This window comes from Rhizoctonia solani, chromosome 8 (assembly GCF_016906535.1).
Source record: "Rhizoctonia solani chromosome 8, complete sequence".
Taxonomy (NCBI): domain Eukaryota; kingdom Fungi; phylum Basidiomycota; class Agaricomycetes; order Cantharellales; family Ceratobasidiaceae; genus Rhizoctonia; species Rhizoctonia solani.
This window is the reverse complement of record NC_057377.1, coordinates 767,578-783,656: the sequence shown is the minus strand read 5'-3', so window position 1 is coordinate 783,656 and position 16,079 is coordinate 767,578. Positions and strand designations below refer to the sequence as shown.

At 47.5% G+C, this 16,079-nt stretch overlaps 4 protein-coding genes across 4 annotated transcripts; 2 read left to right on the top strand and 2 right to left on the bottom strand.

The window, feature by feature from the left end:
• Window positions 1-238: 238 nt before the first annotated feature.
• Window positions 239-5,476, top strand: RhiXN_09694 (bromodomain associated protein; the record flags this gene model as incomplete). The annotated part of the gene is made up of 26 exons (XM_043329510.1): window positions 239-522; window positions 612-714; window positions 779-907; window positions 969-1,183; window positions 1,238-1,340; window positions 1,393-1,521; window positions 1,571-2,293; window positions 3,077-3,122; window positions 3,194-3,407; window positions 3,473-3,483; window positions 3,541-3,593; window positions 3,647-3,700; window positions 3,756-3,767; window positions 3,820-3,850; window positions 3,904-3,938; window positions 3,993-4,049; window positions 4,102-4,108; window positions 4,159-4,290; window positions 4,322-4,353; window positions 4,407-4,462; window positions 4,521-4,554; window positions 4,609-4,699; window positions 4,761-4,787; window positions 4,841-4,888; window positions 4,940-4,969; window positions 5,025-5,476. The coding sequence occupies 26 exons, from the start codon at window positions 239-241 to the stop codon at window positions 5,474-5,476; spliced, it is 3,108 nt and encodes a 1,035-aa protein (XP_043182344.1).
• Window positions 5,477-6,049: 573 nt separating this feature from the next.
• RhiXN_09693 (uncharacterized protein) lies at window positions 6,050-6,928 on the bottom strand (the record flags this gene model as incomplete). The annotated part of the gene is made up of 5 exons (XM_043329509.1): window positions 6,050-6,293; window positions 6,360-6,442; window positions 6,497-6,698; window positions 6,765-6,832; window positions 6,887-6,928. 5 exons carry the CDS (start codon window positions 6,926-6,928, stop codon window positions 6,050-6,052), a joined length of 639 nt encoding a protein of 212 aa, XP_043182343.1.
• A 929-nt stretch (window positions 6,929-7,857) lies between these two features.
• On the top strand, window positions 7,858-11,297 carry RhiXN_09692 (Elongation factor Tu GTP binding domain; the record flags this gene model as incomplete). The annotated part of the gene is made up of 10 exons (XM_043329508.1): window positions 7,858-7,884; window positions 7,937-8,157; window positions 8,206-8,479; window positions 8,529-9,182; window positions 9,236-9,699; window positions 9,750-10,026; window positions 10,074-10,560; window positions 10,612-10,730; window positions 10,783-11,190; window positions 11,256-11,297. 10 exons carry the CDS (start codon window positions 7,858-7,860, stop codon window positions 11,295-11,297), a joined length of 2,973 nt encoding a protein of 990 aa, XP_043182342.1.
• A 3,026-nt stretch (window positions 11,298-14,323) lies between these two features.
• On the bottom strand, window positions 14,324-15,060 carry RhiXN_09691 (uncharacterized protein; the record flags this gene model as incomplete). The annotated part of the gene is made up of 5 exons (XM_043329507.1): window positions 14,324-14,443; window positions 14,510-14,584; window positions 14,640-14,726; window positions 14,772-14,909; window positions 14,965-15,060. The coding sequence occupies 5 exons, from the start codon at window positions 15,058-15,060 to the stop codon at window positions 14,324-14,326; spliced, it is 516 nt and encodes a 171-aa protein (XP_043182341.1).
• Between the last annotated feature and the right edge of the window lie 1,019 nt (window positions 15,061-16,079).

The following is a 16,079-nucleotide window of genomic DNA, read 5'->3' as shown; positions in this document are numbered from 1 at the left end:
GTTATCAACTAGACTTCCGCACACTGATTAAACAGTTATGCACTTTTGTTGTAGACATAAAACGTCGACGGGTGGCATAGATCTTGGCGGGAACCAGAAGTTTCAAGTTGTTCAGTTGGGTGTTTGCTTACGTCAGTCAAGCGTCCAGTCACGTGAGATCCAGTTGTCTGTTGTCCGTTTCCCAGTTCCATTAAACTAGTGTATATATTCTTATTAGTCCGTTTCTCCCCTCCCGGCCATGTCGACTACCTCCCCTAACCAGGCTTCGAAAAGAAAGAGAGTGCTTGGAGTGGATGCTTCGAACATCATAGAAGGGGAATCACGACGAGCCAAGCGCCGCAAGGATGGATCAGCAGTCAAAGTGCCTGGGTCTGCAAGCTCTCTGGGAGGGGAAGGAGAAGATGAAGATGTTGTGGTGGACGATGCCGAGGGTGGCGGTGCTGTCTCGCACGAGGCCAGACGGAGCGCTTCCGAGTTGGGACACCAGTTATTGGAGACGCTTCGTAAGGCCACGAACGCCAGGTACGTGCTCCATTTTCATTCCTTCAAGTTTTCAAAGTCGCTTATTGTCTTGTTCTGCTGTGTGCAAATTGGTCTCGGCTTGAACATAGTGGTACACTGTTGGCCACCGAGTTTAAGAAACTTCCAAACAAGCGTCAGTATCCTGATTATTACGAACTGATCAGCCAGCCAATTGCCTTCGATAATATCAGGGTCAGTCTCGAGCTTGTTTTCTGGGGTCATATTAATATTTATCCACTATATCCACCCAATATAGGCCAAACTCGATGCCCATGAATACGCGTCACTGGAGGAGGTCAAGAGCGATTTCGACCTATGCTTTAGAAACGCGAAGAAATACAATGTCAAGGGCTCCGATATTTGGAATGCGGCGAGGGATCTGCAGGTGTGTGGTGCGCCACGTGCATGACCTAATTCCTTGGACTAACACCCGCCACCAATAACAGAGGAAAGCAGTCGACGTGTGTAAAGCCCTTCAGCCTCACATGCCAGATGCGGATGAAGATATCCCAGAAGTAGACGATGACGAAGATGGAGATGGAGACTTTGTTGAAAGCCCAACCAAGGGTGAAGGTGAAAAACGTAAGGCTGGGCGGCCGCCGAACTTATTTAAAAAGTATGAGTCCAGATTAAGACAGCTCATTGACAAGGTGGATGAGGAGTGAGTTTGGTCCCTCCTTTACGTTCGGTGTTTGACTTTCTGACGCAACATCAGGGGAAACCGTTATTCGGATGTTTTCATGGAGCTGGTACCAAAGAAGGATTACCCGGACTACTACCGAATTATCAAGAAGCCAATAGCATTTGGTCCCATCCTTGTGAGAGAATGTTCGTATATATTATATCAATTACTAATCGTCGTGTTCCCAGAAACGTATCGAGCACAAAGCATACGCATCTCCAAAGGCATTCATGGATGATGTAGAGCTAGTGTTCTCCAATGCTGTGCTATACAATGAGGATTTCTCGCAAATATGGAAAGATGCAATGTTCCTACAGGTGCGTTCTATTCTTTCAAGCCTATGAATTAAACTGACGATTCTGGTAGTCTATGTTTCGTAACCTGTGCGCCGATTGGCGCGCAGAATATGGCTACACCGATGAGAACAGTGCACCTGCCGCATCGGGCTCAGCGGTCCCCAAGCTCAAGCTGAAGGTACCGGCGACCAAATCGGAACCTACGGCGCCCAATTTGGCCCAAACAAATGTTTCGGCACCTACGCCTCCAACAATCACTCACCCTCTGCAGCCCCAGTCCATTACCCCAAGTAGCTCGATTCCTCCCAACCACGTAGCCCGCCCCCAAGCTCAATCGGCATCCACCCCACTATCTACAACCGTGGCACTGCCAGCCCCTAGCTACAGTCGACCAACTCCTCCTATTCTCCCCCCTCACCTTCGCACCGCGACGCCCTCTCATCTATCACGGTCGCCATCGGTTCAAGCACCTAATACTCCCTCTCTCAAAGCTGTAGATCTATGGACCTATCCAGCTGGTCGGCGCATCCCGATTCAGCAAAATGGCATTGCCCGACTAACTGCGTGGTCTGTTCGCCTTGGAATTAACGAGACTAGTATTGGACTTACCGTGCAACTTGCCCTGGACTCGGCTGTATCCCCCATCAATGGGGCCACCAACGGAACAACGATCCCAGATCCTGAAACGACTGTCGAAATCAAACACAACGCCATTGTGGTCGCGGCTAAATCTGGTGCCGACAAGAAGGTGCGATGGGATGTGCCACTTACAATTGGCCCCAATACGCTTGAGGTACGAGTGCGGGGCTCGGGACATCCTGGCAGCATGTGGCGTATCACGGTGGAGAGAACTGTGTAACAAAAAAATTACTGTTACACGCAAGTCTGGATGAAGGGCGGAGGGATTTATCTACGCTGGGTCGTGTATTTCTGGTTTTATTCGTCTTTTTATTACTTTTCTTCTTTTTCTTCTTTGGTTCGGCTAGTTATGTAGGCTATAGTTAATACCGAGTGGCTTCGACTTCAATTCAACTTCTTTACCATGCAAAGATATGATTAGTGAGTCATATGCAAATCAACATGCATGATCAGTGTCAAACATTACTTGATCGGCCGCTCGAACTTCTCAGCGTCTCTGCTCAATTGTTTAGCCTGAACTCGTTTGTGTGTACTTCCGCTTGTCAACTGACTGTTACTCATTTCCTCTGAAATTCGAGACACTTGACAAAAAACCTGTAACATTGACGATGGATTTGGCTCCGCCATCGGAGAATTGTGCATGGTACCTACTAGGATAAATTTCGCCCAATCCGATTTTCGATTACCCCGCTGATCAGAGTTTTTGGTCCTTCGTATGCCCGATTTTTGGTGTGCCTTTTGTATCCCACGATGCCCGACTGAGTGACGTTAGCGCTTGATTTTCATATTTTTAGACCCAAACCTGGGATGTACGGACCATGGTAGGCAAAAAGATCTGGAGGCATAGACTACACACGATAAATGCCCTCAAGTACGTTGCATAAACAATCTCAAGTACATGGTGTAGACCACCGGTTCTAATGATGCGTCGTGCTAGTCGGACCAAGCCAGCGACCAAGCCGGTGGCGTAATCTCTCGGGTTGGTCAGTGGGTCAGATGCGATGGTAGATCATTTCGTATTTGGAGCCATCGAAGAACTTCGTTTCATTTCGAGCAACCTCGATCAACGCTAATTCATCACTCAAATGGGGAATCTTGCGGAGCAGGCAAGGTTATGTGGGTCATGTTGGGGGAAGTATTCAAGTACTCTGGACTCCCGGCGAGTTTTCCCTCCGGTCTCGTTCTCGCTCACCTACCGACTCTGCTGAATCGATCATGAGCAGCATCAAGGAACTTGAAACTGCGTTGTTTCATGCTCATGTTAGCAGGTACGTTGATATGTCTGGTTTTGTCGGTATGTGGATCGGGAAGCTAATGGGGGTGCGTGTTGCAGGTGCACTTCGTGTGGGTTTTTTGAGAGAAATATATTCAATAGGAGTCCTATGTTAATCTACGTTCCAGATGCGGGTGTCTGTTTATTGGTGTACGACCACTTTCTTACGTTTGCTGATGAGGTACGTCTGAGCCGGGTAGTGCTAGACCCAGTTGGTTGAGTTAATTATTCCAGGTCCGCCTGATATGGAGTCGACCGACGAACGTCATATCGATATTCTACTTGATTGTGAGTCTAGGTCATTAAATTGAGGTAAATCGCCCTAATGTACCGTTTATTTTAGAACCGCTACACAGTGAGTACATCTTACCCCTTAAAATGCGTTGGATTAAGGCTGAAAACCTTAGACACCCCTCATCCTGGCAGTGGATATTTATGGTAGAACTGCAGGCCAACTTAGTCGAATCTAACTAAATGATAATCTCTTCCAGATAAAGGGGGGTTAACCAGGCAACTCAATACACAAGTAAGGGTGCTATCTGTTACCCTTGTTTATTTGGTTGTGCTTAAGAATACACAGTTCTGTAAGGTGTGGTTCGTCGCCGAGGGATACATGAACTTTCTGCTACTGGCTGTGGTGAGTTATAAACTTGAATGTATTGTATTGGTTGGCTGATTGTATGTCCCAGATTCACTGTATGGTCATGATTTTTCATCCTACTAGCGCTTGCTGACGCGGTGCTTAGTTCTTATGGTGATGCGCGTGAATGCGCTTTACGGAAAACGCCGAAAGATCGCTTTCACGGTACACATCGCCTACGTTCTTTACTTTATCGCTACATTTTCCATCGTAACTCCAGGAATGTTCCAAGCCGTTAGTAAGTTAAGATCTTCTTGTGTTTTGGATAGAAGTTAAGCTGGGTATCATCGTTTCAGAAACAGTGAGTGCGAACCTCGTTGCTCGAAGCGAGCACTGCTGAATCAGGTTTGTTAGTTCTATGCTGAGAACCAATTTCTGCATGTTTGTTGGGGCAAACTGGTTGACTATTTGTAAGTCCAAGCTAACTCGTAATGCACAACAAAATTTATCATTTTCATGCATCTTTAGCTGGGTCACTTGGCTCCCTGCCCTATTTCTCGAGGTAGGCACTTTTATCGTTTGCACTCGCGCGTTTGCTTAACGTTTCTTTATAAAGACGTTCCTATTCGGACTCACAGCCTATAAAGCATGGACATACTCTCGAGAGCAAATGGTTGTACCAGTGGCCAGAACGCTCTACCGTGATGGTACGCAGATGATGAATAAGTCTTATTGAACGTTGTGTGTCTAACTTCTGAAGTTGCCCAGGCTTTCAGTATTATATTGTTATCTTATGTACGTCGGGTGTTGCGTATGCGACTAGTTTCCAAGTTCTAATCAATATTTAGTATGCTCTCTTTTCCCTTTACTGGTGTGGACTGAAGCACCCAGTACTCGTAAGTCCGTTCTTTCTCGTGAACATTGACAGAAAACTTAACTTTATGTAGTCGACGCCATGCCAAAATATGCCGGGATGGGTACGTTGTTTCAATTCATTTTCTTAAGAAGGTTGCTTGACATCGTCACCTGCAGCTATCGTGAATGTCATGGGGTTCCGTCTAGTCCTCAACCTTCGCCAGCACTCTTCAGAGACCGGCCGTGCCTCAATATACGAATCATATGAGATGACCCCGAGTCCTTCACCCCGAGCAACAGAATTCCCGCACAAACGACATACCCGAGCTTTGGAAAATGGTTTACCGCGCTTTATTGGACAGTCTGATTCGGACTGGACACTCAATCACGCTGCGGACTCTTGCTTCGATTTAGCCAGGGTAAAATCCAAGGAGGGAGATGCAGAACTTGGAGTGAAGATATCGACACCCAACGTTAAAGGTGTCCGTCCACGAGAACAGCGAAGACAGAGGCCCAGGGTGAGCTTGAACTTGGAGCTCCTCGCTGCCACTGCAACGACCAGCCAAGTGGAGTTAGAAGGTTGTAGTCCGAGTGCTTCTCCGTCTAGACCAGAGACCAAGGATTTTTGATTTGGTTGAAGTGAAATTTATATTAGTATTATGGCGTTTCCCGACTTTCTCGCTGTGTCGCTTTTCTGATTCAGATTGTAATCATTCTATTATGAATTAACTCTATTACTGCATTAATAATGTAGTATGCATATGGTGCAACCGATTTTTGAGCTGAAATAGGTCCGAGGAAAGTATCAAGTGGGTGTATGCGCTGGTATTGGGAGTACCGGGACTGTCATAACATTAGTTAGAGCTGAATCGCGCATACCAGCGGAAATCTGCCATTCCGACGATGCATTCATAGTCTGAGGTCCAAACTGGTAGTTTGTTCAGCAGTACGACACTGGGGCTCTCCAAGCAGTTGTCTTTAGCAAAACAGGTAGCGAATGATTCAGGAACCATGGTAATACATATAAGACATATTCATACAAATTTATACGTATATACATGCATTACACGCCGGAATCATAGTGCAAACAATTATGAGCGATCAGTAAAGTAAAAGACTATTATAAGGATTTAACACAAGGCATAGCAACGTCATGGCATGTACAACTAATCACACAGGTCGTTCGCGCTCTTAGCCCAAACTTACACCACACCACGAACAGCAAAGCTGCCCGCCCTCGCCCTTCCGGCGCTCCTAATCCCAAGTCCCTTACCCCTAGGACCCTCGGCGATGAGCTGTTGCATAGGACTCAAACCTGCCGACGCGCGTCTCGTGAACGCTACGCTCGGGTGCTGGGCGAACGAAAAGTTGGGTGGAGGGACGGCGAAGGAGGAGATTGTACCGGATGAGGAGGTTTGGGATGTGAAGGAAAGTGGGGTGCTGGGACTATTTGGGGAAGGGCGAGTGAGTATATGCGTGGATGATGATGAGGAAGAGGAAATGGATGCTTACCGGGTGTCTAGAGGTCGGCTTCCGGATTTGTATTCGTCGAGGAGTAGTTCGAGTTCGTATAGAACAGCATCAAGCGGTACAGACTATAACGACAGATTTAATACTTCTTTCCAAGAGGTAGTAAATAACTTGCTGACCTTGAACATGTCTTTGCATCCTCCGTTCGGGCCGGGCGAGAGAACCAACGAATCGAGAGGGGGTGAAGAGAGGTCCGAGGAAGACGTAGCAGCAGAAGCGATATTCCCCACTCCAATTGAGGAAGGAGAAATCATTCCCATAAGGGATGATGGAGTACGGGAAAGTGCGGGAGTCGAGGCGTAGTTGGAGAGGGTATCTCGACTGGTTGGGTGTGTGGCGTGAGTCATGAAGGCCAGTTAATAGAGTTCAGGAGAGAGTAGTACATACCACCATGCCTCGAGAAAATCGCGCTCGTGAAGCGGGACGTTCAAGATCCCTGCTCGAAGCGATTCAGACTATGAAATAGGACAGTCAGATGAGGAATAAAGATGTGAGAAGGATTAGCTTACACCAGCTTGAGCGAGTTCGACGAGGTAAGGGTGAGGGTCCATAATAATAACAACAAGTCGTAAGTTGGGGTAAAAAGAAAGATGATTACAATGGAGCGTAAGTATAAAAGAACGAGAAAAGAACCCAAAGTCGAGATGCTCTGGATCGCCGGGGTAGATCGTAAGAGATGGGGTCTCTGGAAGCGTTGAATAGAGGTTTATATCTAAAATGTGGGAGAGCTCCGGGCTTGAAGTGAGCTGTCGGCTCGGAGGGTTGGGGCGAGTTGGGTGATCCGTCTAGGCGTGAAACGAGAATGGTATGTGGGACTTATGAGCCGTATTAGGGTAGGAGCAAGGGGATAGAGCGAGTGGAGGTGGAGAGGGGATGGTGTTGTCGTGGCACGGGTGCAACAGTTGTTGGGTGGGCTAGACCTCGGGTGATAGAACACAACGACACGATTGATTGGTTAAATGATCCGTATTGGTTATGCTGGAGTCATTTACTGAGATGGTTTTGAATGTCATGTAGAAGGAATCGTCGGAGATGAAATGCAAGAGCTCACGGGGGACACACGCCAGTCAAACAAAGTGAGGTAGTAAACGACCCTGTTCATTACTTGCAAACATATACAGTACAGGTAGGGATAGACCTCAGATCAGGCCTTGGGCCATACTGCGGACTCAAGGAATTACATATGGTATAGTGGAGACGGAGGATATGTATGGATTACCGGCTCTGCACAAGTTACATAATAGCAGCCTGTGCGTCGACGAATCGGAGCTCTAAGATATACAAGTCGCTGCATGCCCCGCTTTGGCACACTCTGCGTTGGGAAAAAATAATGCAAAGTGCAATTTGACTTGGAGGCGTTCAAAAGAAACGCTGATCGAAATTTATTCGAATTTATAGCGGTGGCGTGGCCCGTGCACGTGCTTGCTGAGCAAGCGGGTCGCGATCACAAGCGCCGGCAAACATTGGGACGCGGACGACCATGGCCAGCTTGGAAGATTACGACGAGGTAAGAACAAAATTCTAAAAACACAAGACTATTCCTACTAATAACAGCTCAGTTCGGAAACTATATTGGTGCAGACCTAGATTCGGACGACGAGGAAGAGCTTGACGCGCCTCAGTCATATGCTCAGCCCACCCATGACGAACCCAGCCATGCCCCACTCGAGGGCTTTGACGACGAGCCCAGTAATGCACTTATGGAACTAGACGATGCTCCCAAGCATAATGCGGTCATATTACACGAGGATAAGAAATATTATCCATCGGCTGAAGAAGTGTAAGTCTGTCATGGTATAATTTTAATATGTTCTGACTGGCATTGCAGCTACGGCCCTGATGTCGAAACACTGGTCCAGGAGGAGGATGCACAGCCTCTGAGTGAACCTATCATCGCTCCAGTCAAAGTCCGTAACTGGGTTATCGAGGAAAAAGGCCTCCCCGAGACGCGATTCGATAAACGTTTTTTACTCGACCTAATGTCCTTCCCTGAGATGATTCGTAATGTGGCTGTTGTCGGCCACTTGCACCATGGAAAGACCAGTTTGATCGACATGCTTGTCTTTGAGACGCATAAAATGGTTTGGGATTCCGATAAACAGGTACGCCTAACGCTTTGTTTGTTTTCTCAAGTGTTAACGTGTTTTCCAGTTGCGCTACACCGATACCCACCCCCTTTCGGCTCAGCGACTCATCTCGCTCAAGGCCAACTCCATGTCTCTTGTTCTCTCAAACTCTCGCGGCAAATCACACCTTGTTCACTTGCTCGATACCCCTGGCCACATGAACTTTGTTGACGAAACCGCTTCCGCGATGCGCCTAGTCGATGGTATTGTTCTTGTTGTTGATATTGTTGAGGGTGTCATGGTCGGCACCGAAGCAATCATTCGACACGCACTCGCAGAGAACTTGCCTATCGTCCTAGTGCTCAACAAGATTGACCGCCTCATTCTCGAACTCCGACTTCCTCCTGCCGACGCCTACTTTAAAATTAAACATACCATCGAGGAGGTCAATACTTTCCTTGCCGGCATTAACCCAGACCCAGCTCTTCGACTGTCGCCCGAGCGCGGAAACGTGGCGTTTGCGAGTACCGAGATGGGCTGGTGTTTCACTTTGCGCTCGTTTGCCCAAATGTACGCCGCCGAATGGGAGGGCGTTGATGTGCAGGAGTTCTCGCGAAGGTTGTGGGGAGATATCTACTTTGACGAATCGTCTAGGAAGTTTGGAAGAAAGGCAGGTGGTGAGGCGAAACGGAGCTTTGTGCATTTCATCTTGGAGCCCGTATACAAAATCTATTCCCAAGTAAGAGAGCTGTGTGTATTTTTTTTGATAGTGCCGACTAACGCCCCTATCAGGTTTTAAGTGCAGACCGAGAAGATTTGAAGAGCACGCTTGCCGGATTAGGAATTACCCTCAAGCCGATCTTGTACAAGATGGACTCGCGACCACTTCTCAAGGCTGTTCTAGATCAATTCTTTGGGCCTGCAGTAGGCCTCGTTGATATGCTCGTCGAATGGATTCCCAGCGCCGCTGAAGGAACGGCTGCCAAAGTCGAGCGCACGTACACCGGCCCTCTCAATACCCCTACAGCCCAGGCAATGCTCGCATGCAACAACACCGCCAAAGCTCCTACTATCGTCCAAATCACAAAGCTCCTCCCCGCAAAGGATGCGCAGAGTTTCCGAGCGCTAGGACGAGTGATGTCTGGTGTTGTCAAACGGGGAATGCCCGTTCGAGTTCTTGGCGAAGGATTTAGCGCGGATGACGAGGAAGACATGTGGAAAGGTGATTTGGGGGACGTTTGGATCACTGAAGCTCGGTATGCATCTTTGCGCCGTATCATTGGCTTTGTCTGATATACTCAAACAGATACAACCTTCCTGCCGAAGAAGTTCCAGCCGGTAATATAGTCTTGCTCGGTGGAATCGATAGCTCTATTACCAAAACGGCCACCCTTGTCGCGCCCCCATCTGAGGAGTCGGAACATGACTACGAGAGCGACGACGTATTCATTTTCCGTCCGATCAAGCACATCACGCAATCTGTGCTTAAAGTAGCAGTCGAACCCATCTCTCCGAGCGAATTGCCTAAAATGTTGTCCGGACTCCGAAGTGTCAACAAGTCTTACCCTCTTTTGCACACCAAGGTTAGCATTTCATATCTACCTTGGGTCAAATTCTAAGGAAACTACAGGTGGAAGAAAGTGGCGAACACGTTATAGTCGGAACCGGCGAACTCTACCTCGACTGCGTCCTCCATGACCTGCGTCGCGTATTCGCTGAGATCGAGATCAAAGTTTCTGACCCCGTCACTCGATTCTGCGAAACCGTCGTTGAAACTAGTGCACTAAAATGTTATGCCGAAACACCGAACAAGAAGAACAAAATTACGATGATTGCTGAGCCTCTTGAGCGAGGGCTAGCAGAAGACATCGAGGGTGGGAAAATCACGATGCGTATGGCTCCCAAAGATCGTGGCAAGATCCTACAAGAGCGGTACCAGTGGGATTTGCTTGCCTCGCGAGCGGTGTGGGCTTTCGGACCTGAGGAACAAGGGCCAAACGTGTTATTGGATGATACGCTGCCGAGCCAGGTGGACAAAAAGATGCTCGGAACCGTCAAGGAGCATATCAAGCAAGGCTTCCAGTGGGGTGCCCGGGAGGGACCGTTGTGCGACGAACGTGAGTCATGGTTCTTTTTGGTTAGGATTTGATTGCTCACTCCAAAATTAGCTATCCGAAACGTCAAGTTCAGAATTCTGGATGCAACGCTGGCGCAGGAGCCCATCTTCCGAGGAGGTGGACAGATTGTTCCTACTGCGAGGCGAGTGTGTTATTCGTCGTTTTTAATGGTACGTTCCATGTATCGGAACATTATTGCTTCCTCGCCGACCATTTACTCAGGCCACCCCACGCCTAATGGAGCCCATCTTCTACGTCGAAGTGCAAGCCCCTGCAGATTGCATCTCCGCAGTCTACACGGTTCTCGCTCGGCGTCGCGGTCACGTAACTCAAGATATTCCCAAGGCCGGCTCCCCGTTGTACACTATCAAAGCCCTTATCCCTGCCATCGATGCCAACGGATTCGAAACTGACCTCCGAACCGCGACGCAAGGACAAGCATTTTGCATCCAGATGTTCGACCATTGGTCGATCGTACCCGGCGACCCGACTGATTCATCGATCAAACTGCGACCGTTGGAACCTGCGACCGGGCAGGCTCTCGCTAGGGACTTGGTCCTCAAGACGAGGAGGCGAAAAGGATTGGGCGACCAGATCGCCGTCTCCAAGTATTTGGATGATGAGTTTGTGGTAAGTCGTTTTAGTGACTTTGGATTGGAATCGAGAGCTGATCGAGGTGTGGCTTTTTTTCGTAGCTTGCACTGTCGGCATCTGGACATGCGGATCTTTTGGGATAAAATATTGTACATGATTTTGTACGCTTTATGCTGTCGATAATAACAATATCTTTACCTTAAGCTGAGAATGACCGAAATTGGGATATCGAAGAGGTAGCCCAACCTCGCGATACTAGGCCGATATTCAAGTCAACTTGTCATTGCCCGCTTGATATTGATCCCAAGTGCTCCCATAACTCAAATAACATACTGCCATCGCAAATTAAAAGGACCCCCAATAAATTCCTACAATGCATAACACCAGGTACATGCAAATACACTATGATACAATGAGAGATAACTTAGTCCACAAAAAGGTTCTTTCGTTTATATACGCCGCGGCGTATGCATCTCCATTGACCAAGATTCCTTAAACCGGGACCTGCTCCCCAGTCGTAGCACAGTCCCTTGTCTAAGCGGAGCCCCTACTCGCTCCACGGGGCTCAAATTCACTTGATACATTCTTTCCCTGCCGAAAGTGCTCGATGATTTCCTCGGCGTCCATGGGCTAGGTAAGTCGCTCGTGTATCCCGACTCCAGGCTGACTTGTTGGTCGGCTCGCGGTAACGTCTCTAGTTCAGATGAGGAAGACTCGTTGATGTCATCATAGAAAGATCGAGTAGAAAGGATCAACCGGCTGCACATGCATGACATGACCACCGATAACGCTCTGGAGAGGTAGCATAGCAGTGATACATGTAGTAAGAGACTGGACAAATAAATGATGCAAAGTGAACCCACCCTGAACCGATCGCTGCACCGGCTACTTCTGGGATAAGCGCACCGACACATGAGAAGAGTCCAAAAAACAAAACGACAAGATAGTAGCACGACCCACTGGAGAGAATAAGTATTCGCTTGTGTGGAGGAGAATATGCACAATGGAACTTACTCTGTAAGTAACCTGCTCATGAGAGGTGTGGACATCTGTTTCCGGCTCAATTGCCATGTCTTAAATACAGTTAGTCCGAAGATAAGCGTTTCGTAGATTAAGCCTGTAATATACGGCAAAAACGCAAGCTTGTTAGACGTGAATAGGCACGCCGTGATCACATCCGGTGCTGGGCAGTCCTTTGGCATGAGCATTCATTGCGAGTAGTAGATACAACACACCTGGATTAGGTATCCAATGAGCCGTCTAGTAGAAGTACATCAATACACCATTCAGCCGAAGGTTAAAGCATAACGCACCATGAGGGAAACTTCGTGGATAATAATTGAAGGAACTGTTATTACCAAGAAACTCGCTAATATCCCCCTGAAACATGGCACAAACAGGGTGATTTAACACGGAAAGACTTAAGTATCGGGGCCAACTGGTTGTTGAGCAATAATGGTACTTACACCAGGAACCATCGACTAAATTCAGCCACAATCTTGTCAGCTTTGGATGCTTGGTCAAGTGTTATACGTACCCTTTACCGTAGATTATCCAAACACGAACGATCAATGTAGCTAGCGCAAGTAGGTCAGCAAGGTAGATATGACCACGTACGCAGAATGATCAATTACCGGTGACAATCCACATGACAACTATCGATCCCCATACGTAGAATAGGGATATCCCTGTGCAACTATATATTATGGCGGTCGATTCAGGGCAATTATAGAAGCTCAATAATGACAACTGACAACTGGATCCAAACACGGTCAACTCAAAAATCTCTAGTTGAGTATACGCTCTTAAACTCACGGTTTGCGATAATCCATACATAAATAAGGCTAGGTGTATGCGTGTCAATCTGACGTAATATAACTGCTTAAGAAGAGAACACGGACTTGGAAAATAAGCACTATGATATTGAGGTAGGTTAGAGATCAGCTTATGGTTTCTCATAGAAATGACTTGCCCCATTAATATGATTATCCACAGTCGGTTCAGATGAAAGGCAATTCTGGCGAATGTCCATCGAGAATTCCAGACATACTTAATTTCATCATCTATGGTCGAGATGATATCATAGATGAGAATGGTGGTTGCGGCAACTGGCCAATAGGTGAATTAGTAACCCCCAAGTTGTGGCCTGGGCGCCATACCACTAAGGTGTTTCGTTACATCGAGCGATTCGTAGATAACCTTTATTTCAGCGGCTATTTCCACTAACCGTTCGGGAGATAGCTCCGATGGGTTAGACATACCCCTCGAGCGGCGGGACGCAGCTCAAATTGCGGACGAACGTGAAAGTGGGAGGGGGGGTCGAAGGGCCGGACCAGTTGAAAACGTTCGCTCAGTGGATTTTAAGGGCCTGGTAATCTTCGATTCGTCTGCCGCAAAATGTTTCGGCTCTGGGGGTTGCCGGCGGACAGAAACTCCAGTCCCCATCTGAATTCAAAGATTCTGAACCAGTCAACGTCCGATCGTTAATCACTTAATATGGTCACGTGATCTTCGAAGACTGGATTTCGACATTCTTAGTCGCATGCATCGGCCTCTGGATGCCTCGGCCATGCTGATCTGCCTTCCACATCCTTCCCTTATGAGATTCATTCATGTGGGGAGAAGCCTTGGGAATTGATATCACATGATTAGAGCGTATTTGATCGCAGTTCGGGATTTGAGACAAGCATGTGCCAAGTGATTCAATAGCATCTCGCCGACCCTCAAACTTCGGTGTCTGTGAAGGTACCAAGGAAGAGTCCGATAGAAACCCACCCGATCTAAACCCACTGACAGACGATATAATGCAAATCCTACTGACATGTCCAATTGGGGCAGGGCTTCGGTTGATTTAAGAGTCACTGAAATAGGTACCAGCTGAAGGAAATGGATTCAAGTAGCGGTTGTTTCATACCCATCGGTCGGTCATTCAATCAGCCAGATTGATATGTGTATCTTTTATCTGTCTGTTTCTGCACGTGATGTACTCGGTGCCAGTATGGGTACTTTGTTACACGTACATAAGCCGATTAGCATGCACGGAAGGCTCCGCAAGCTTCCACAGCGAGGATGTGCGATTATTCATATCGTAAAGGATATACATTCATCCACAAAGCGAGCGGGTAAAAGCATCACAGCCGAACCTGTGTTCAAGGAGTATTAGAGACACTCAAAGTTTCAACCATGTGGTATAATCGAATGCAACCGGTTTGGTGATTGCATCCAGTGCAGCATTCTTCAGAGTATCCCAAGAAGGATCCTGTACTCGGATCTCAAAGTCGTACCCATACTACCGTGCCCTGCACATGGGTATCAGAATACTGATAACGGTATCGAAGCGCTTGAGTCGACTCACATGAGGGTCCGGATTTGGTAGGACCTGCCAGTAAAGCCAAGGAACGCCTGCCGCGGTGATTTGCGAAGCCCATGTCTGCATGACTGTTTTTAAGCCACTTTTGTGCTTTACTGAGAGGGGAAAAGGATACCTTGATGTTATTGTTACGTGTTGACGTGGGAAGGGGTGTCCCGGCCGGACAATTGTTGTTTTCAGTGTTGAAGTAACATGCGCCCCACTATTGAAAGATCAGCTTCTTACCAGCTGATTTAGCTTGGTTCACGTAAGTCAAAATGTTCGAAGTTGAAAAATCACCAACACCATAGGCATGAATTGCGACCACGTCTAGTGCAGCACAACCCAACCAGGCAGACTTGACAGACTCGGTCATCCAGCTTTCTCCGCCGGTCATGACAAGAATCTAACAAACACATAAACTTAGAGGAAAAACAAGAGACATAATCCGAGAGACTTACTCCCGAGTTGCTCCCAAGCGTGCTTTTAATCGTGTTTGCGTGGTCACATTGCCAGTTCATGTGCGTGTTGATGTAGTCTTCTCCTTTGCCGACCATAGCTTTGTTTTGTGCTTCAAAAGCGAAAATGTACTGGTTCAGTTGTTTCCAGGGTTTCCCAACGTTTTATGGGTGTGGTTTAGAATGTATCGGAGGCGGTTGTCGAATGCGGCGATCGCCTCTGATTTTTCATAAAAGTATCTGTGACAATGGTCCAATATCTGTGACTATAACTCGGATAGTGAGTGTATGCGTACCCTGTACCCCACCACTGACCGTAAATGTCACCTCCCGAGAGAGAGAGTTCCAGCTATGCATACTGTTAAACAACGAAGGGTCAGTGCCTATGTGATGTGGATTAAACTACTGGTATACCTAATGATGAGCTTGATGCCATACTTTTGTGCATCGATCATAAAGTCATCTAGTAGGTTGAGTACGGTGGGGTCGTAGCTGCCAACGGACGAAGTCTCAAGCGAACGATAGGCTACATGTATGTAGGATATCAGTAGGCTTCGAAAAGAGGTATACAACTATAGGTAATCACAAGTAATAGTTGTGGCCTACGCAAAGGATTTAAATTGAGTTGAATTAGCCGCAGTCGGGCGAGAAATGTAAAATATACCTTGGTAGAAGCAGTGGACTGACCATCCAGCCAAACGCGCAAAACTTTCATACCGGCGCTTTGCATACTACTCAATAAAGTAGTACGCTGATATGGACTGAGGCCCGCAGCATAATAGAGATTAGAACCAGCGAAAGAGTTGGCTGCACTGGTGATACCGACGAAACACAAATAAATGAGGGACGCGAGGGAGGATCTCATGGTGAAAATGATCGAGGATATCCGAGCTCAATGTATATCTAAACTAGTTTTTATAAAATTGGGCTACGAGGGCTGTGATCAGCTACATTATTATTAGCCGATGCCAATAGTAGGTAATGATTGTTAAGTCTCCACATGAGTAGAAGATAGCGCTTGCCAAGCGATGTTTGGGCCAACGTGTGGCATTGTGAGTTATGGCTTTCAATTCGCTTCATGTGAGGAGAAGTTCAAGATTAAACTGAGTGTTAAAGTG